The 23,100-nt window shown below is 40.6% G+C and overlaps 1 protein-coding gene across 1 annotated transcript in view; it reads right to left on the reverse strand.

The window, feature by feature from the left end:
• TPCN2 (two pore segment channel 2) overlaps positions 1–23,100 on the reverse strand; it is a 1,483,468-nt gene that overhangs the window by 439,956 nt on the left and 1,020,412 nt on the right. The window contains exon 14 of the mRNA XM_044082617.1: positions 22,270–22,389. Within this exon, the coding sequence (XP_043938552.1) occupies positions 22,270–22,389 (120 nt within the window). The remainder of the gene's footprint in view (positions 1–22,269; positions 22,390–23,100) is intronic.

Consider the following 23,100-nt stretch of genomic DNA (forward strand, 5'->3'; position numbering starts at 1 on the left):
CACAAATGAGGAAAACTAAAGAATGTTCTGCAAAATCAGGGATAGTTTACAGCTATGCTGTTGCGCTATGACCAAAGATAAGAAACTCGGTAAAAGTGGCATGTCTAAATGTGCACAGCCTGTGCAACTGGACATGCAACAGTTAACCTACATGCAACTGATGGCCAGACAGGGAGTTGAGCATGGAGTTAAAATATTTTCTGACAAAATCTGATGGGATACTCTGGTCAGTCAATTTCTACGACTTCATGAAATCAAAGGGTAACAGATTTTAGGTAGAAGTGATCATCCAAGCACCAGAGACTAGTGTAACAGTATCTAGCTACATCACTGCTCCAGTGGCATACAGGGATAAAGCCCTGGGTACAGGCCAGCTGACATGGGTTTGATTAGTAGCTCAGGCAACTGAGGAAGTGGCAGAATATGGATGGGAGTGCCTATTCAATGTGGGAGGCTACTTCTTGATATGCTCCCTAAGGGGATGTGTGGTCTAAAGAGGGGAGTTGCCATCTGACAATCTATAAGCGTGGGGGGTAAAGACAGGGAAAGGGAGTATTTAGGTCATAAGAAAGATCCCCCCAGATGGAAGCACAAATGAGTCGAGCCCTCAGGACCACTACAGGCCCCAGCAAACAACACAGCAAGTCTGGGCGGGGGGAGGGGGGGGAGAGCTGGTAGACCCGGTGTGAACACTGGGTACTGGGGGCTGGGCAGGTAAACATGAGGTCTGAGTGGACAAAATCCAGTTTCTATCTACATACGTGTGTTTTTGTTTGTGCCTATATAATATTTTATATATACATACATGTTTACATCTCTCTCTCTATATATAGATATATATATAGATATATATATATATATATATATATGTGTGTGTGTGTGTGTGTGTGTAGGGGTTGCCACAGCAGATCATCTGTTTCCATTTCTTCCTGTCCTCTGCATATGCCTTCCTCCACAGTCTGCCTTCTGAAACAGAATAGGCAGAATGGAGCCCAACCAACTTTTGTTTGTTTTGTTTTTTTAGTGCTGGTGCTCATTCTCCAGAGATCCAAACCAGGCCGTACTTTACCTTCTGACATAATTGGTACTGCAAGAAAATGGCAGTAGATCTTTCTCCCTTCATTCTCTACAGATAATTTGGCTGATCTCTGCAGCAGTAACACGTTTCTTACCTGACTTAGGTTTTTTTTTTTTTTTTAAGTGACACAGTATATGACAGTTGATAGAAACAAAAGGAGAAATAGTAACTCAAGCAAATAGATCTTGAGAATTCATTAGTTAGGCATAATGTTGGGATCTCTGGCATTTGACTGAAAATTAAGAGATCAAACAGTGTTGTCAATCCATCCCCTAAACCACCTACCTTTGTGAAGGACGCAGTGAAAACAATAGAAGCAAGGAAGGTCAAGCTTAGCTAACCCACCACTAATCCCAAACTCATCCTGCAGGATCCCCAGAGACACCCAGGCAAGCAGAGCTATAAACTTTCCAATGGACCTTAGATGTGCCCAAGGGTTTCCTGCAAGTGGGCTGTGGACAGTACAGCTCCAAAGAGAAAAAAACAGGGGCTACACCTCATCAGGTGTTCATATAATCTCAAATGAATCTTGACAACCTGGAGCAGCAGCAGCACTTCTCAGAGATCCTGTACAGCTGCCCAATTCATTGATCTATTAGAAGCAGTAAACCTTGCTTCCCTGCAATGGAACTTCATTTCTGCTATTTTATCCATGATCACATTCTTACACTCATAAGCTATAACTGAAGACTATAGGTGCGGACACAGATTCAGTGGTAATTAATGAGCTCTGCTCCATGGCTGAGCTCTCATTAAATCAGTGTCATACAGTACAACACTACTTAAACTTGTCCACTGGCCAACCACCCAGTTCCCCTGTATCCCATTACTGGACAAGACTCCAAGATACTTAAATTCCTTCAGCTGTGGTAGTAAGAGAGAGCAATCTACTCTTACAGAAGGGGGCAAGGACTCCTGATATGAAGATGCTTATATTCATCTCACCCACTTCACACACAAACACCAATGAAGTGCCTCAGTGCACACTGGATATCGAAATTTCTTAATGCCATGACACAAACATCTATGAAAAACTAAGCTAGAACCCTCACACCCCCAATATGGATAATCTCCAAACCTCAGCTGTGCCTTGCTAGCCTGTCCATGATCATTAACAAAAGGAGAGATGAGTGATCACTGTGGTAGATTCCTGTGCCTGACCTGAATATACTGGAGTTAACCCATAGAAAGTGACAACTTTTGTGCCACAAATGGTGCAGAGCAGCAAATCCAAGATGCTCTTCTGCTGCAACACCTACTACAGGATATGGTACGGAACAGCCAGTCACATGTCACACATGCCAATCTTACAGGCAATCTCCCATGACCCAGCAAGGCTAAGGACATGGTACACTTCCTCAGCTGAAAAGAAATCTTTACGGTTTCTCCTGAATTAATTTTCAGGGGCAACAAGCATATGATCCCTCTGCAGTCAGAATACAGTCCTCCTGCCTCTCAGTCTGAAAATGACTACCATCCCACTTTGCCAGTCCAAAAGGAAGTACAACCGTGTACACTTACCATAAATGTAGATGTTTGAATGTGTTCACTGTTGCAGTCCTGACTTGTGGGACTTCCCACCATGGAAGCCCTTGGCTGGCCTGACAGAGAATATTTTCCCCCTCTTTCTGAAGTCAATGAACACCTTATCACTATGTTTGGGTATAAAGGGAAGTCTGCTGGTGCCATGACCACAATACTTTCTTGCCCTCAACAAGTCGGAGCCCCCCCCCCCCCCAGTGTTTCTTTGCGGCCAGGAGTCTGGGACTCTGTATTCCAGAGTAAGTGTGAAGGAGGAAGGGGGTTACCTTGACTGAAAGGTGAATGCCCTAGCATATCCCATAGACCTGAGGGGAAGGGGGGAATACTGCAACAGTGAATACATTCAAACATTGACATTTATGATGAGTACACAACTGCACTATGTTCATGTTTTACTGCTGCAGTCCTGACCTGTGGGATGATTTGCAAAGCTGAAAAGGAGGGTGGATGAACAGATTAACCACAGCTAAGGATGCCCCCTACAAAATAGCAGTGGCAAATTTTACTCTGGACTTGGAAAAGGTAGGAAGATGGTAATGTTTGGTGAAGGTATGCACTGAGGACTAAGAAGCTGCTTCCAAAATGTCCTTGGTGACCACCCCTTTAAGAAAGACAGCAAAGGTAGGCAGCATCCCTAGTGGAATGCATCCTCACAGCAACAGCGGGCTTCTTACCATAACGACTGTAGGAAAAGGATATACAGTGGGAGATCCATTTGGAAATAGTTTGTTTTGAAACTGGTCTCCCTTCAGGGCTACTGGCAAAGGCCACAAAAATTTTGTCCGATTTCCTGACATTCTTGGCTCTAAGCAGTAAGGCAGTTGCCTGCGCACATCCTCTCTCTCCTTTGTTCTCAGGGTTAGGAAAGTATGTAGGTGAGTGCTGGTCTGTCTGGGTAGAAAATGATGAAAGGTTCCACACACAAGGGCCTGAAGCTCTGACACCCTTCTAGCTGAGGTAATGGCTATTAGGAAGGGTGTCTTCTAGGTCAGAAATTTTATATCAGCGAAAGCCGCTGGTTCAAAGGGTGGAAGGTGAGCTTCTCCAGAATGAAAATCAGGTTTCAGGGAAGAACAGGAGGTTTCCTGGAAGGCCTTATATGGACAACCTCTCTCAGAAACTGTTTTATGATGAGAAGGCAGACAGGCAGAAATAGCTGAAGCATGGATTTTTACAGGGGAGTAGGAGAGACCTTTTTCAAAAAGGCTGGATAAGTATGACAGGATGAAAGGGAGCAGAGTCTGACAAGGGTTTTGTCCCTTTTGTCTGCACCAAAGAATGAATCTTTTCCATTTGGTGGAGTAAGAATTCATAGTACTGCATCTCCTGGCCTCTGAGAATTTCCATGACCTGCTTGTTGAGGAGCAATCACTTCCATGGATTAAGGTATCATCCAGGCTGCGTGTGTGTGTGTGTAGGTTGGGGTGTATTATTGTGCCCCTGTTCTGCATTAGCAGGTCCACACTCTGGCAACTGCCGTGGCTCCCTGTTGGTTAGACTGAGTAATAGAAGGTACCAGTGCTGGTTCGGCCAATATGGGGCTCTCAGAATTGTCCTTGACCCTTCTTCCCTTATTTTCAACAATACCCTGGACAGCAGTGGTATTGAGGGGAAGACAAAGGAATAGGCCTGTCCAAAGAAAGGAAAAGCCATCTGTCTTTCAGTCATACTTTATTTTGTTTCTGAAGCGTAACTTTACATGAGCATTTTTTCTGGAGGCAAAAAGGTCTATTTGTGGTAGTCCCCATTTTTCGGTCATGCTGAGAAATACTTCCAGACGAAGTTGCCATTTATAAGGGTCTAAAAAATGGGAAAGGCACTCTTAACCAAACCAATAATCCAACGGAAAAGTGCCTTGAGCAGAGAAAAAATGCGCCGAGGTAAATCCAAACTGTTTATTTGTATAAACACGAAAAACACAACGAACAGCCAAGAACACACAAACGCCTTTACAATCCTTGCATTTTCGTCTCAATGATAAGACTTCATCAGATGACCAGTGTTAAAGTAAATTAATCATTTATACTTAAATTAATTACTACTCAACCAATGAAATTAAACAAAAAACTTTAAAATAACCAATGACATTTCCACGAAAGGCAATGTTAAAATTACAAGTTCATTAAAACCAGTTTGTTCAAATATTACACTTCTCCATTGAAAACATTCCTAACACAAATAAATAATCCCATTAAAAGTTGTTTGAGATAGTTGAAATAGGTAAAAATAATCTTTTATGTTTCATTTCATGAAAAATAAAATATGTTTCATTAACTCACTGAATTTGATTCATATACATTATAGTTAAGTATTACCATCTACTGGCCAAAAGTAAAATGACATCCCTTAGCATTTAAAGTTTTGCAGATCTTAATTTTAATAGTGGCAAATAGAGACAGTCATTCAACCCAGGGGAATTTCCTTCTTCAAGGGTAACTTGCCACCACAGTTCCCTGAATTCTATCCTCTCTTCCCATGGGCCTCCCCTTATGTCATTCTTAATCTGTTCCAATACAAGGAAGGAGAAATCTGCTTTTACACAGGACTTAGTGTGTTTATACAAAGCACTACTTTCTTTCTTTACTGAAATGTCATAAATATGTTCGTAGATCCTTCTCATCATTCTTTTGGTTTTTCTGACATAGAAGGATCTACATTCTGAACAGACAGCCAAAGAGACTATTCCCTTTAGTTTCACAATTATAATAAACACTGTCAATCCATCTTTTCCGGCTCTCCAAATAAATTTTGTCTGTATTCATAATATTCACACATTGAGAAGTGTCCGCACTTGTCTGTCCTTAATCTCCTTCTGTTATGGATAGGTTTATTACCCCCTATGTTCAAGTATATACTTCCTGAACTATAATGTATATGAATCAAATTTAATGAGTTAATGAAATATATTTTATTTTTCATGAAATTAAATATAAGATTATTTTTATCTATTTCAATTATCTCAAACAACTTTTAATGGGATTATTTATTTGTGATAGGAATGTTTTCAATGGAGAAGTGTAATATTTGAACAAACTGGTTTTAATGAACTTGTACTTTTACCATTGCCTTTCGTGGAAATGTCATTGGTTATTTTAAAGTTTTTTGTTTAATTTCATTGGTTGAGTAGTAATTAAAGTATAAATGATTAATTTAACACTGGTCATCTGATGAAGTCTTATCACTGAGATGAAAACGCGAGGATTGTAAAGGCGTTTGTGTGTGTTCTTGGCTGTTCGTTGTGTTTTTCGTGTTTATACAAATAAACAGTTTGGATTTACCTCGGCGCATTTTTTCTCCGCTGAAGGCACTTTTCATTTATAAGAGTCTGACAGGGTCCTGCTTGAAGTGATCTGCTAGTGGACTGGTTTCTCCTGCTAGGTACTGTGCCATGACGTGCAGCCTCAGGGAGTTAGGCGACAAAGGGGGAAAGAGTGGGTCCCCCCTACCTTGTTTATGTACCAAATAACTGTGGTATTGTCAACCAGAATGACTCTGGGTTTAAATTTCTTTTGGAAGGCAATTGGGCCTTTTTGGATTGCCATTAGTTCTTTTAGGTGGTATATTTGTTTCTGAACTCGAGTCCCATTTGCCTCGAGTCTGGAGGTTGCTGAAGTGGGCTCCCCAAGATATTTCTGGTGCATCTGTTGTCATAGAGTTTGGTCCTGAGGGATAAACCTGAAGGGAAGGCCCAGACTGAGGAAGCATGCTTGGGCCCACCATGCAAACTTTTTCCTGAAGCAAGGAAGCAGTTTTATTCTGAAGGTTTGAGATTGCGAATATTGACACCACACAATTCTGAGATACCACTGCATTCTTCCCATACGCAGTCTGGCCAGGGGATCATAAGAATGCAAAAGGCCATGTATCCCATGATACTCTGTCTGTGAGGTATTTCCTGTCCAAGATCTTTTTGAAGTAAAGGTTTAGAAACGTATCCTTGTCCTGAGGAAGGCAAGCTTTCTGAAGAGCCATGTCCAGTAAGGCTAGAAGCACAATCCTGCTGGTAGGGTTTATTTGAAATTGTCATGCAGTGATGGTGAACACTGCCAAAGTTGGTAAGCATTGGGTATAATGCATGTCTGCCTTAAGTTTTTCTAGGCTTGTTGCTTGAATGATGCAATTGTCTAAGTAAGGGTAAATCTGAATTCCCTTTGTTCTGCAGAAGATTATCAACAGTGCTAGGCATTTTGGGAAGACCCTGGGTGCAGCAGATAAGCCAATGAGCAGAGAACAGAACTTATAGCACCTCACACCTGCTCTAAAGCATAAGATCCTTCTGTGCGAGTCCTCTATGGGGATATCGAGGTATGCATCTTTTAAATCTAAGGTTACCATGAAACTGTCAGGGGGTAATCATGGGCACTAGTTTTTGTTGAATTAGCATTTTGAATTTTGGGATGTGTAAGAACTGGTTGAGCCTTCACAGGTCTAGAAATGGCCTCCTGGTACCTTCTTTTCTGGGAACCAGGAAAATTCGGGTCTATATTACATGAATGAAAAATAATTTAAGCGAACGGGATTTAATATCGAAATGCACGTCATTGAGCTGTTGATAGTGAGATTGCCGTACAGTGAACTTTGGAACATTTGCCCTTTCCTCACTGTAGTGCGATCTCGGAGTTGGTATATGTAATTAGCAGGGGGGGGGGGGCACCACAAGACCAAGTCCGATGAAGTGCATTTCGATATTAAATCCTGTTCGCTTAAATTATTTTTTTGATCATGTAATACAGACCCGAAAATTCTGGAGTAAAAGCCTTTTCCTTATATGGACTTTGGTACTGGTTCCACAGAGCCTTGAGCGTAAAGAAGATCTCTTTGGGTTAAAGCCTCTGTCTTTTGATTTGGAGGAATGTCTGGGAAGCCTGAACAAATCAAGGGTTGTTTGAACTTGAGTTTGTAGCCTCTTTGAATAGGGTTTAACATCCATAGTTCCCTGGTAATGAGCATCCGATTCTTGTAAAAAAGCAACCCCCCCCCCCCCACCGGGTGAGGGAGAGGGTAGGGACAAGGGGGAAGGGAGTGCCATGACCCTGTTACTTCTTCAGGATCATGTCCCCAGGGAACTAGCAGGGTGAAATTGCCATTGGTGATGCCTTTAGCTTCTTTCTCTACCAGGTTTCCTTTGTCTAGGCTTAGACTAGGGGTGTCTGGAAAGGAACAATGTTTGGTAGGATAACTTTGGCTGAATCAAGGGGGTTGGACCTGAAGGAAGTCCTTGCCAGTTTTAATGGACTTGTCCTACATTTTCTTAAGGACATCTTCAGCTTTAGGATGAAAGAAAATCTTTGCAGAAGTGGGCATTTAGAAGACTGGACTTGACATGCACTGGAAGGGAATGCCCTCAGCCAAGCATGTCTTCTAATGATGGGTTTTGTGGCTGCTGTCTTGCTGGAGGCTTCCAAGGCATCATAGGTGCAGTGCAGAGAATGCTTAGCCATCTAAGAGCAGAAGTTGCATACATCCATTAACTCCTTTGAAGGGACCTTATTTTCAGTCTCCATTAGTTTTTGTTCCATTTGGTCAAGAACAGTTTCTTGGTACTTCAGCATATAAAGCTGATAGTTTAAAGCCCTCATGAGAAGGGTAGCAGAGTCATGGACTTTCTTTCCAAACCTGTTTAAGGATCCGCTTTCCTTGTCTGTAGGCAAAGGGTTTTGGGGACAGCTAGCCTTTGGTCTCTTATGGCCAAGAGTCACCACTTCAGGATCTGCCACAGAGTTCTTAAAAAAGTGTTTGTGGGAATCTAGAACCCTTTAAAATCCATCAAGCTTTCAAGGGCCTGGGGGAGCACAGAGTCTGCTTATAAAGAAGACATTGTCTACCAACCCTAAGACCTGGGGGAATGGCAAGGGGGTTTACGCACAGGGAGATTAATTCCCTAATCCTTTTCTTGGATTGGGTGTAGTCCTGAGATTCCAAGTTGAAGCGCTCCCTCAGGGCATGCAATGTCACCCCAAAGGAAATATCCTCTAGGGGGAGGCTGAGGCAAGGTTCTCTACAGAGTCAGATTCCCCACAGGAAGCAATGGATGGACCCTCCCTCAAGGATCGATTCATCCTGATCTCAATCCTCCTCCTCAGTCGTGGTGGGGTATCGCTCTTTCTTTTACCAGGGGTTGTTTCAGGGGGGAGGAAATTTTCTGGATCTGACCAAGGAAATTGCATCCTCAGCCAATCTCACTAGGTCTTTTTGGTAGGCCTGGGAGTGGCAGCCTAGGCTGAGGCAAGGTGGGGGTACCTTTTTTGGAAATGGACTTAGGTTCTGTACTACCGCCAACCTCCACACCAGCACCTAAACGAACAGGAGCTGTGGGCCAAGGCGATCTCCTGCCGATGCGAAAAGCCGTCATTAGTTTTAGAGTGGTCATCAGAAACCGGAGCCTGCAAAGTAGTTCTGGACCCAACCAATGAGCTAAGTGCTTCAACTTGTAAGGAAGTCGAGGAACCTGAATACATTTTGAGACTCCAAATGGGTCTCAATAGGGGCCTGTGCCACCACCTCTGTTGAAGGGATCTGTAAAGCTGCCTCAACTTATTTGGCAATCACAAGCCTAGGAGGACTAGCCAACAGTGAACAAGCTTTGTCTGACATCCTAAATCTGAAGTGTTTTTCCTTTTTCCACCTAGGAAGATGTACATCAGCTCGACCAGCGGACAACATGGTATGCAAATACCCTGATGACTTACTGAAGTGTTTAGGCAGAATCTCAGCCCTACAGCTGATAGTTCTGCTATTAAAACGAGCATAAAACTGACAAGTTACGAACATGCTGCTCGGACTCCAAACAAGTCACACAAAAGAAATATTAAAGTCCCGGTGTGGTAGATATTTGCCACAGTAGAGACGGTTAACAACTTTCTCTGACATTAGTCAAAAAGCACATGAAAAATTTCCCAGTGGGGTACTTGGCTTTAGACATCATCCTTTTCCGGTGCAGACTGACTGACTCACTAACTAGCGATCTGCTTCAGGCTCTGATGGCAAGAAAGTACTGAGGTCATGGCATCAGCAGACACCCTTTATACCCAAAACTAGTGACATCAGATAGGGCATCCGCCAACTTCAGAAAGAGAGGAAAATATTCTTTGGTAGTCGGGACAGACAAAGGCTTCCATGGCAAAAAATCCCACAAGTCAGGACTGCAACAGTGAAATATGAAGAATATCTTTCCATTCTTGTGGGTTTACTTACTCAAATGACTCAAGATGGATCAATCGGTTGGAGATATTTACACAAAAGATGGCAAGGTGCTTCCACCTGATTTACAGGGGAAAATGCATGCGAGACCTCCTGTGCTGGCTAACTGCCTAATAGTGTTGGGTCATCTGTGTTCATGGATGCTGGACTGGATTTACATTCTGAGCCTGGCTGTACTGATTTATCTGCAGTGTTTGCAAAAAGTTGTTTGATAAGAGCATTTGCTAAACGGTGAAAGCTCCACTGTGCAGTCTTTCACTTTGATGGAAAAGATCTTCAGATTTGAAAAGCTTTTAAAAAACTCCAGTAGTTTACAGCTTGGCAACATGTTTTTTTTCAAAAGAATTTAAATGTCAAGCAAGTACCTAAGGGTCTACATGTTTTTTGGTTTCTTAATGGATTGATTAAGGCTGTTTTACATTTCTAACTGTTAGCTTTATTTGACCACGCAGGGTTTGAGATGATGAAGTCATTAATTAATGACAATGCGAGGCAAACGAAGTTGGAATGATGACATTAATCATACAGAGGATACTACGCAGAACTTGCTATTTCCTGAATATGAGGGCACTTTTCAATGTGTACTTTCTAATGTTGTGAAGCACTGAGATCATCCTTTCTAGAAAAGAGAAAAATTTAAGGAGGGGTGAGAGACAATACAAGGAAAAAACAGCACACCCTACCCTGGCTGTTGAAAATCCCCCTTGTTGGGATTATGGTGGTGGACTTGATGAAAGCATTGTCAATTATGCTTCTGACAGTTTTTTAGTACAGCGACCACTGGTGAAACATTCCCAGAGATTTCAACAGGCCAGCATGGGACAACAGTTGAATGGTCACCAGGAAGGGATGAGTTAAGCTACTGTTGTCAATCAGGGCACAAAATAACAAACGAAGGGGGAAGTACAAGGGCCACAAGTAGAATTACCTGTGTTTACGGACTTTACCTGCGATTCAGTCTCTGAATGTGGATTTTTTTCTTATTATTTTTCTAGTTTTTTTGATTCTGTGGATAATGTGCACCTTGACAAACTCAAAATAATTATGAAACCAAATACTGATCAATATAAAAGAAATCCAGGCCACCTTGTTGAGGTAAAAAACAGTCTTTATGATAAGCCAACAATTCCAAATATGAGCACTTTTGTCTACAAACTAGACTTCATCCCATAAGAATCATATACATCTGCTACCATTTCCTTAAATACCATTTCCCCCAAGTTAATCAATTAACATTTAAAAGGGAACTCATTTTGAAGTTGCACTTTTCGAAAGTTTACCATCTCTGTGCATTTTCCAAAATGCAGCTCCTGCAGAACAGTTTTTGCTTTAACCCCATATTGCCCTATATTACCCAAAAAAATACCCAAAATAGTCAACACTTTCTTGTTTGTAACAAGTATTTTCTAAGATCTTTTTATTCCTTTTTATTATAGTATGTTCGGTAACGAAAATTTTGGATTCAATGATATATTTTGCAAACATCTCCGACAGGATTTATGTCATTATTGATTTATTCATAACATATCTTTTGGTGCAGGGGGTTGACTCCTTTTAATATGCACAGTTGTTGTAGTAGTATGAGAAATGCACATTTCTTTCTACATTTTTATTCTACATTATGTATAAAACTTTAATTCAAGGTTATTATGGAATTTTTTTTCCCTAGAAACTGTTCTGCAGGAGCTGTATTTTGGAAAATGCACAGAGATAGTACACTTTTGAAAAGTGCAACTTCAAAATGAGTTCCCTTTTAAATGTTAATTGATTAACTTAGGGGAAATGGTATTTAAGGAAAGGGTAGCAGATGTATATGATTCTTATCTGATGAAGTCTAGTTTCTAGATGAAGCGCTCATATTTGGAATTGTTGGCTTATCATAAAGACTGCTTTTTACCTCAACAAGGTGGCCTGGATTTCTTTTATATTGATCAGATAATGTGCACCTTGAGACAGATGTTGAACAACCGCTGTGCTCCTTAATGACAGAGTCTTTCCAAGTCACAAGTGATAATTCAATAAAGGTGTTTAAAAATATAGCACTTTGAATAAACAAATTGCACACCAGGAAGCTTAATTTAGCACTTATGTAGAAGTATGGCAACTCAGGGAATACATCTGAAGGGCTAAAGAGGTGAAGTACTTACAACCCACTTTACTGCCTACTACAGCCCTATATGAGCACTTGTGTGAAAATTAAATTAGCCAAATATCCTGCAACAATAAAAAACAAAAAAGTAAAGTATTTTTTTAATTTAACAAATGATAAAAGGAATGTTTTAAAGTTACTGCAAGGTAACTGACAAAGGGGGTGGAGTTGTTACTATGGATGTGTGTATGCTCAAAAATGTTGCACTATGTAAATGGTGGAATATATTTTATTACTGTTCCTACTAATGAAGTACATATTGCCGTAAGGTGTAGTATTTGACATTATTTCACAATGTTGTCTGAATAAAGATCTGGTTGTCTAGTGAGGTTCAAAAGGCCCATTAAATGAAGTATTGTTGGGATCTCCAGTGCATAAATCCCTTCTTGATCCCCCTCTGTACCCCACTGTGGCAGCAGGGGGATCAATAACAGAGCCCTTAACAAAATACATTGCCAAAATGTTAAAGAACTTCCTTGATGGCAAATCACATCTATTGAAAGAGTCTTGGCACGTTTCGAGTGTGACAGCCATGGTTCAATATACTGATTCAGCATTATTTGTGGCAGTGGATGCTAAGGACCTAATCCTCCTGATCCTGCATGATTTAGAGATAGTATGGTTGTAGGAAGCCCTGTTCAAGGGGACTAACTTATCACAAAAGATATTTTAGTTATTTTATGTAAATGGTTTTAATCAATAACTATGTTTACTTTGACAGTTATTATAAACTGATTATAGGGGTAGCTATGGGAGCTGCGGTTGCCCCTGTATTTGCGAACATTGTCTTGTCGTGGTGGTAAATGTTATACATTTTCAAATATGAATATCTTCAACACATGGTTATGTCTTTGTGATATCTGGATGACATACATTACTTGTCAAGGCTACGAGGAACAAATCAACAAGTTTGTGCTATACAAATAAATCAACCTCTTTTTTTTTACAATGTAAAGCACAGTCTGGCCAAAATAATTTTTTGGATGTTTTGATTGTAAAAAAAAAATAAAGACAAAGGTGTATGACTCCACAATTTTTCTTAAGGAAATATTCTCTAACAGCAGAGTAACACTGTGAAAGGCAGATGATTCGGCTATTACACTTGGCTTCTGATAAGCAAGTTTTTATGAATGAATTGAAGGCATTTGGGAATATGTTTACTGATGGAGGTTTGTTTGTGTCTTTCGGCTTTTCCCGGTTAGGGGTCGCCACAGCGGAACTCCAGTCCGCTAATGATTGGTAGTTGATTTTTACATGCAGAGTTACCAGCCCTGATGCACAACCTTCAACGAAGGTACGCCCATTCACGCACGTCTCCACGCAGAAGACGCTCTAGCTGAGAATCGAACCGGACAGCGTCTTACTGTGAGGCAACAACGCTACCGCAGCACCACCACCGCGGATTACTGATGGAGGTACACAAAGTTTAATGAAGAAGTCTAAAGAGGAAATTTTGTCTAGTAGGCACAAAATATATACACCCCTGATTCGATTCCCTGACACTGACTACAAATCTGGGAAATCATAATATTTTTTTATAGGGTTATGGTTTATGACTATAATTACATGGCTTCAGATATTCGTGGAGACTTGTTTAAATACTGGGACTTGGCGTTTGAACCTTTGGGTTTAAAAGACACACTTAGTGATAAACCCTTGATTGCTTACAAAAGGGGAAAGAATTTCAAATAGACAGGGCACCAAATGGTGCATTTGGGGAAACTGGCAGAAAAATGAAGAAATGTGGGAGTTGTGTTCAGTGCAGGTTTATAGCGGAGGGTCCCTGTATTACTGTTTAACACTACAATCGGGCCATGGTACCTAAAGGTAACGGAGGACACAACTGTAATACCAGGTGTGTGGTGCACTGTGCATTATGTTCGTTATGTCCAGCAGTTAATACTGGGAAAACTAAAAATCCTTTAGGCAAAGAATGTATCAGCATGTTTACGCAATGAGGAAGAAGGATGAAGCAAATGTATTATACAAACATTCCATCAAATGTGAAAATTTTAATACATTTGTATTTTTTATTTTAGAAAAAGTTACTCCCTCTATTAGAGGTGATAGATGGGAAGTGTGGTTGAAGTTAGGGAATTGGATTGGCAATTGTTGCTGGATGCCGTCACCCCACCTGATTTGAATGATAAGGTTTCTATATCTAGTATGTTACAGTTGAAAAAGAGACTGTCTAGTGTGATGTAGAGTTATGCTGATATTTATGTTTTGTAAACTGATTCAATAATATAATCTTTTAGAATTTTCTAAAATAATATTTAAAATAATGTTTTTATGTATTATAACATTTTATGTATTTATAATTTAATTAAATATAAAGTATTATGTATTATGCTTTATATATTAAGAATTAACTGGTAGAGTTTATGGACTGATTGGTATTGAATTACTTTTTAATTGTTTCGCTTGTTATATAAAGTAGTTTAACTTATTGTGTACAGTTCTGATGAAGTTCTGAGATTAGAAGGGAACAAAAATGCTCCAACTGTTCATCGCGTCTATATCAGCATTTCGAAAATTGAATAGTTCGAATCACTAAATGTCGAACTGACACGATCAAACTATCCAATTTTCGAATGCTGATAAAAATAAAAAAACAAACCAAAAAAAGAAATAACTGATGTAGGCAGGGGGCAAGCCCCCCCTGCACCCCCCCACACACACACTCCCCACTACTTAAATATACCAACTCTGAGACAGCAATACATTGAGGTAAATGGAAAACTCCCCTTATGGAGATTTCCGTTTACCCGTTCAACGTTCTACCCTTTCGGAATTCTCGATGCGACAATATCAAATTCGATATTGTCAGCATTCGAGATGTTGATGGGGACCCTGTTCATCAAATCTCCTGTGTTGTACCCAATTTGCAATGTTATTTCCTTTTTGGTTTTATTAGTTCTGGGACATTGGTAGTGTCAGCTTTTTTTGGAGGGGAATTTAACAGCATGCACACCATGCCATATACACCTACCAAAAGGATTAGTTCCTAAAAAATGAAGGCCATTATCACTTGCTAATGATAAGTTATCTTGAAAAATTGTCCTCTTCTCCCCAGTGTCTTCAAACATGGGGTGGACAGGGGAGGTGGTAAAGAAAAGGCCTCATTAGGAAATGCAATGGCTAGACAGTCGCGGTGACCAATAAATACAAACATTAAAAATGTAACAATAATCCAAATTTCAGAAATAACACTATGCAATTCAAAAGGACAATTTAAGATGCTAATCTCTATACAAGTTTCAAATAAATGAAAATACATTTATTTTAAGAGTTGGGTATAAATATTGAATTTCAGTTAATTTAAGACTAAGAGAACAGCCAGTGAAACTATTTCTTTGTTAGATATGATGTAGTGGAATAATGTTAGCAATGACTCACCAAAGATAACTTTTTACAGTGAAAAGTACAGTTTACAGGTGAAAAAAAGAAAAGTATGGTTAACCATATAGGATCACAGGAAGTTACTAGGCTACCGTCCCTGAGACCCTTACAAGCCTAGCCAAGAATTAAGCCCATGTTCCGACAAGTCAGCCCCTGATGCCCCCTTGTCCAGCAGGGACATAGGTGGAATCCCAGGAATATATTTTTTGTTCCCCAGCCAGTTATCCAGGTTGTGCTTAAAAAGGGTTAATGAGGTACTCTGCTTGAGAGGGAGTCTATTCCACAGAAGAGGAGACTCTGGGACACAAATCTGTCCTGGCAACAAGTCCTATTGATGTCACAGACCAGGTTGAGGTCACGCATGTGGGTTACTCAAATGCCGCTTGACTTGTGGATATGCAGGAGTCCCACCAAGGCAGGGTCTGAGATTGCTTTATATGTAAGAAACAGGTCACCTCTGAGATGTCTGTACGAGACTGAGTAGAGGGACAGGGCGTTTAGCTCATCTGTGTAGGATACATGTTTGAGGCCCTGGATTCACCTGGTGAGGAACCTCTGTGGTCTCTCCAGCTGCTGCACGTGCTTTGGCAGGTGCATGCCAAAAGGGGCATTGTACTCAATAATGGGTCTTATAAGGAAAGAATACAGGGATGTTATGACCTCCATGTCCCTGGATAAGATACCCTTTACTTATGAGGTGGGCCATGCAGACGGCTTTTCGAACTGAGGCAATACGGTGGTCAAAATTCAGTCTGCAATCAAACTGGGTGCCCAAGTTTCTCACAACTGACTGCATGCTTGTCATTAATGTGATAATTTGTGGGGACATCACTCCCCTCAACGTCGATGATGATGTATTTTTTGACATTCAGTTTGAGGCCATGTTTCCGGCACCAGTCATTTGTTTGGGTGAGACCTTTATGGAAGATGTCCACATCACTAGGGAAATTAATGACAGCGCCCAGCTTGCAGTCATCTGCAAACTTGGTCAGCCACAGCCCACTGGTTTTGGCCTGCATCTCAGTAAAGTATATTCCAAACAACAAAGGCCCAAGACTGATCCCTGGGGTTTGCCACTCATTACGAGTCTACTGCTTGAGGTGGCTTCCCCTATTTTGACTAGGTGGGTTCTATCAGTGAGCCAAGTTTGCTACCCATCTGGTAACATATGGATTGATGCCTAGATGAAAGTTCATCTATTATACCAGAGTGGGGAATAGTATCAAAGGCTTTGGCCAGGTCAAGTTAAGTGGCATGCACCATTTTCCCCTCATCCATGGCTTTGGTGACTGTCTCAAAGAAGTCAACCAAATTTAACAAGCATGACCCCCCCTTGAAGAAACCAAACTATGTGGGATCGAGTATTTGGAAGGTGCCAATGTCCTTGTTAATGATGGCCTTGCAGTTCAGGCTAGTTAGGCTGATGGGTCTATAATTTCCCAGATCAGTTGATGCTCAACCTTTGTGCAAAGGGATGACAGTGGCAGTCTTCCACTTGGCTGGGATGAAACTGGTACTCAGGCTTTGGCTGAATTTGGTGCCTAATGGTGCTGCAAGTTCCTGCCTGAGTTCATGTAGGTTGTAGCCTGGGATGTTATCAGGCCCCATGAAGGCTGTATTTTTATCCTTTGAGACGGCAGTGATGACTTCCTCCCTAGGGATAAGGGAAAGGGGGACAGGTGCTGGGAATGTCCTGATTTACTGATGGGGGGGGGGACAGAGGGATGAAGTTTTCAATAAACCTGTCTGCCAGCAGGATGGCTGTACATATGGTGTTTGTATATGCGGTCTCCTTGACCACTAGTTTTGATTAGATCTGAGTGCTTTCTTTGAGATTGCGGACATATGTGAAGGCGGCCATATGACTGTCTTTAGTAGATGTGGCCAGTTTGGACTCTAAGTTTGCTTTGGAGGATTTCATTAGTGCTCTTATTTGCTTGTTCAGGCTAAGGAAAGATTGCTTCCAATTAGGTACCTGCTCCTTCTTGGTCTTGGACAGCAATTTTTTTCCTTTTATTATAGAGTTTATTTATTGCAGATGTCCACCAGACAGACTTATTCTTCCTTGAGGAGGAGGAGGAGAAGGATTTGTCCTGATGGGTATTTCTGATTCCATACAGCTATATAAATGCTTGTATAGTACTTTGGTGTAGGTTTGGACATATGTGCCAGTTCCTATGGAGGGGGAGGGGGCTGTGAGAAACTGTTTATACCCTCCCTCAGGAGGTTGTAATCAGCTTTGGCGAAGTTTTTTTTGTTTGACCCTAGATTTGGGGGGGGGGGGTCGGTCTGAGGAGATGGTGAATTTGAAACTGACCGCTTTGTGGTAGGATCTTACCAGGGAGAATGACACTGTTGGGATTCCGCAGTGGTTACTCATGTTGGTTAATACCAATGTCCAAGATATTATCACCTCTTATGGGGGTGTCGACCAGCTGGTCCAAGGCATTTGCATTGACGAAATCAAGGAATCTCTGGGCATTTGTGTTTTGGCACGAGTAGTTCTTCCAATCTATGGTTGGATAGTTAAAGTTACCCAGGATCAGGGTAAAGGGTTGAATATTGATAGATTCGAAGAGGTCCAGATAGGTGGAGTGGGCATTTTGAGTGAATGTTGGGGACCTGTAGCTAGTTATGATTTGAATAGGGGTCTTGTCAATGGTTAACTGCACCTAGAGAGTCTCCTGTGTATCATACTGTTTTGACCAGCCTGAAGGTGTGTATGTCTAATATATATTGCAACTCCACCTCCTTTTGTTTTGCTACCCACGGTTTCGGGTCTGAATGTATGACAGGATGAGTAACCTGGTAAGGCTAGGGTGCTCTCTGCAGTTTTGATCCAGGTTTCTGTGACTTCACAAATGTCAGCATCTTCCAGAGTTAAGAATGCTTGCAATGAATGCAGTTTCATGTTTAGACTCCTAGTGTTTAGCAGCATGACTTTTAATTTGCGTCTTGATGAAATTTTCATGTTGGTAGCTTTAACCTCATGGCACTGCCTAAAAAAGGCACTATGGGGAGGCAAAAGCCTTTCCCAGAAGCCTGAAGCCCGAGACAAAAGAGAGGCCATCTGTGGCAAAGCATAGTGGTCTGTCGATGTTTTCTCAGGCTGTCAGGTACTGGATCCCCTTGGAATGACACCAGAAACTTACCAATTGTTAAATTCAATCATTTTCTGTTTGTATTGAGCCATCATTCTGGGTGACGATAATATGCTGTTTAAGGCTAAGAACATACCTGCCTGGGATACATTCAGAACGCTTGATCATGTCTCTCTTCATACAGCCCAGGGCGGTACGTCTCAAGTCATTCCCACCAACGTGAACTATGACAGAGTCATAACAGTACCTGTTGTTGACAGACTTGAGTGCATGGCTGAAGTGGTGTTTTCTGGCACCTGATAAACTAACCTTGACTTTCTCCTTACCCAGCACGGTGAGGGGCACACATGTCTGTCTCACAATGGCATTTCCTATGACTATACGTTGGGTTTATGTTTAGGCTTTAGTAGCTGTTAAGACACAGGTGTGTGGACTATGTGTGGTGCGATAGACAGTGGAGTTTGCATGTGTTTTTAACTTAGAAGTATCTTTTGTTTGGGTATGTTTTTGTTGAGGACCTCTGCATATGTGGGTGTGTGTTCTGTAGGTGGTGTTTGTGTTGACAACCTTCTCAGTGCCAGATATACTGACTTATGAGGGACAGAGCACATACTCTAGGTCCTTAATGTAATTGCATCTCTCACAAATTGTGTTTCTAGTTGTTAGTAGTAGAGGGTTGTCTGTATACATGAGGCAATTGCAACACTGTCTCAAGATGCCCATTATCAACCAGACTAGCAGGAGAAACCATAGGAAATTGTCCATTCATATTTGTCAGAATCTGGGCGAGAGAGGCCAGAGAGAGAGAGCTAAGGGAGTAAGGGGTGGAAGGTCTAAGAGAAGTACTAAGTGATCACATAAGTGCTACTAAGGTAAAATTTGTAGCTGGAATAGCTCACAATGGGTTATAAACAGTGCAGCTGTGGTATGTGACATGCAAACAAGCCCAAACCAGTTCAAATGCAGGGTTTAAATACCACAAAAAATAGAAGATTCTAGTAACACAGAAATCTAGCCACTCCTGCTAGCCCCTGCTTTTTTACCAATCAGCTTATGCCAGACAAGGTCCAGACAGCCCTGCTACTCTCACTAGCAGAGAAGAAAGGCCCCTACCAACAGAAGATGGCTACCAGAAACACAGAAGGCAAACACAAGATAGCTACCAACAGTTCTACATTTTGCTCGAGTTCTTCAGAATTGAGAGTAGTCTGTTTTTCTCAGTCATTTTTGTATATTCACATGTGGAAACTTTACAGAAGGAAGTTAGAAACTGTGGCTCCCTTTTTGTCTTACACAGCTTAACGATATCTAAATTTGGAATCACATCAAGGATAGCCCAGATTGTTAGATCAGGTTCATAAGAAGAACATGGTATATGAGACAGCAATGCAGAAACCTCTATGATATTGTCATTAAATATCATATAGCTCTAGATACAGCAAAAGGATACACAGGAGCAAGTTAAGGACAGATGGAAAAATACAGAATTACTGAAGTCAATGTGGGTGCCAAGTTAGTTCCATAAATCTTTACTGAAATACATTTTATGCATCTAAATCCCACTTCTCTGTTCCTGGATTCATTTTCAAAAATTAAGAATCATCCGCTACACCTCACAACAGCACATTCATAACGACTGTATGAAAGGGCACTGCAAAGGAGCACATCACAGGCTAACTCACAAATACTTCTTTGCTAAAGTAATAATACATTTGGTTAAACTCATTGAAAATGTCTTGCTTTCCCTCACTTGATCTGGCCCCTTAGTGCTCACAAATGTTAGGCTTCCTATGCGCAACATTCAATTTTTGGGCCCATGTGTTACTCCTTGTTCATTAACAAAGTTCCTTCTGATTTTCGTAACCTTAAAATGAGCTAGAATGCAGAAGAATTCCCCATGTTTCGCAATTCTAACACCTTTCAACATCTCCAATTTCTCCTTTATTTTGATCAAAGCTTTCACTGGTCTAATTCTGCAAAATGAAAACTACAATACAGAAAACTACAAAGGCTAGCAGCAATAACGCCTCCTTAGTCTAAAGGGACGTTCAGGCTGATCAAAGTTCATAGACTCATACAAGTATCTTCGTATAATCCTAGATCTCACTTCTCTCTATCAGCTATAGAGCATGTATTCTCTTCAAAGTTAAACATTTTTACAGACTTACAAACTAACTTTTGCAAGAAACTAGAAAGCCAATGCAAAAACTATTTTTACATCCAAATCAGTAATTACCCTCTCCCATTCTAGTTTATGTTACTCACTTAACACCATCATTGTAAAACAAAGTTAAACAGGGTTTGCCATTTTATTACTCCTGATGACACCAGTACTCAATGTCTTATAGTAGCCTCCACTACTAATACTGCCAATCATTACAATATCCACTCCTTTTTTACCCCAGTTTTATTATACCAACTATTTTATTTTTATCACCCTTTAGTTCAAACTAAAAACAGCCCATTAGAACTACTCCAAGATCAGCCTCCTGATAATGTCCGCCAGAAGATCCCCATCGGCAATCAACTTACATGAAAGACACTAGTAAACCTGCACCTATCATGTTAACTTGGGAATTAAACTTTCGACCTCATCCTCTTCTATAACGTTTTACTTAATCTTACATAATAAGTTATAACTACATGAATTACACTATCTTAATATTTTGTATTTTAAACAAATTACAGTTTTTATACTTTTCTTCTCCACATCACATATTCTTAACAAGTTCTGCTCCACATCACATATTCTTAGCAAGTTCTGTTCCATAACTGTGTTACTCCAACCATAAACAATCCAGCTCCATCTACACAAGGTATCCCTTGCAAATAATGTAAACTTATGTAAATACTGCTTTTTCAGGGCTGAAATAGTTACTGTCATTATTGTTATAACTGCAGGACAATCTTCTTAGCAATTACTGTTTGCATTTGTTTTAGTGACTTAACAAGTGTCACTAACTTAAGTTATGACTGAAAAAGGTGCTTGGATCAGCTTAACTATCCAATGAACAAATAGTCAAAGAAGTAAAGAGAAAAAACTCAAAGGTGATTTTCAGTTTTAAAATAGTAATGTAAAATCAAAGTTATTGCAAACTGCATGTAATATCATCCTTGTGAAAAAAGGCAGCTACACTCAAGGTTGCAAATTATGCAATGTTTCCTGTTATACAGAATGTAAGACAGCAAGTTATTTAACAACAGACTGCACTAGTTAAGTGAATCCATGTGAGCAACAATGTACACACAGATGGCAGGTGTATGCAGCAAAGAACATCCATTCATTCTCTTTGTATCTATTCAATCTGATTCAGGATTGCAGGAAAAATGGGGGCTATCCTGGCACTTACTGGGTACAAGTTAGAGGAACTAAATCTGAATGGGGCATCAACCAATCACAGGATGCATATACACACCATCATACAACACGCGCACTTGAGTGATATGGAGGAATGAGATGTGGGTGGAAAACAGCTGCCAAAACCCCATGCAGACATGGAGGATATACAGATTCTGCAAAACAGGTACCCAAGCGAAGCACCAAACTGACAAATCAAGTACCGAGAGACAGCAATGTTAACTACTGAACCACTGTGACATCCAGCAGAGATGAAAAAATTTATATTCAACCACAGCAATCAAAATGAAAACCATGCAACAGAGACCCCATGCAGGACACAACTACTATTCCTACTTGGCCCTTTAAACAGGTCATTCCTCCTCTTTAATACTGCACAGAAAGATAAAAAAAAAAACAAGGCAAATAGTTTAATCTAACCAGTATGTAATATACTTACACATATGCATATAATATTAATTAGTACAACGATATTTCCTACAAAATCGATGTATGGATGGCTGAAGACAAATTGCAGCTTCTTCATATACGAAGACTGATACTCTGGCTTAGGTGGATGCTTAAAAAAAATCAAGAAAAAAAAACAATCATTAGAACATGTAGCTCATTTTCATGTACAGCATTTTTTGTTAGTTAAATTGACAATACATAAGCACCATATAAAGCTCATTTGTGTAAAGGACCTCTGCAGTTCATAACTTTTGGGATTTTCTACTCTGGTATCCCTAGGCAAGAATGTTTCTGAAACATTTCTAGCTCATCACGTCACTGGGAGGGCAAGAACACAGACAACCCATGCACTCCCCATTTAAACCCCCCCATACACTTAGTAATCACAATCTGAAAAACTTACCTCTTGTACAGAGATTGCCAAATTACAACAAAATCCATCTGGAGATGATGGGAGGAGATGACATCCAAATGCCGAGGATGACTGGAAGATAATCAGCACCGACTGCAATGGCTCTGCTCACAGATAAACTAATAAAAGTCAGACCTAACGTGTTCACCTTAAGGCTCTGCAGCCACATGGTGGCAAAAATAATGTTAGAAATCCACTTGGGGTTTAAGTTAGCTTTAGCCACTGCAAGACCCTCTTGGTGATAAAGTAGACAAGTAGTTTGTCTTCCTCAACTAATTCTTAAGTATAACATTAACTTGGTATGATGATGTGCATCTAGGATATGGATGGTTCCCTCTCATCTGGATTCTGTTCATGAAAAAGAAAAGGAGGTGAACACAGTTGTTTAAAGACCAGTCTAAAACAAAA

The sequence above is a fragment of the Protopterus annectens genome, chromosome 9.part0 (assembly GCF_019279795.1).
Source record: "Protopterus annectens isolate FY-2018-M chromosome 9.part0, PAN1.0, whole genome shotgun sequence".
NCBI classification, from domain to species: Eukaryota; Metazoa; Chordata; order Ceratodontiformes; family Protopteridae; genus Protopterus; species Protopterus annectens.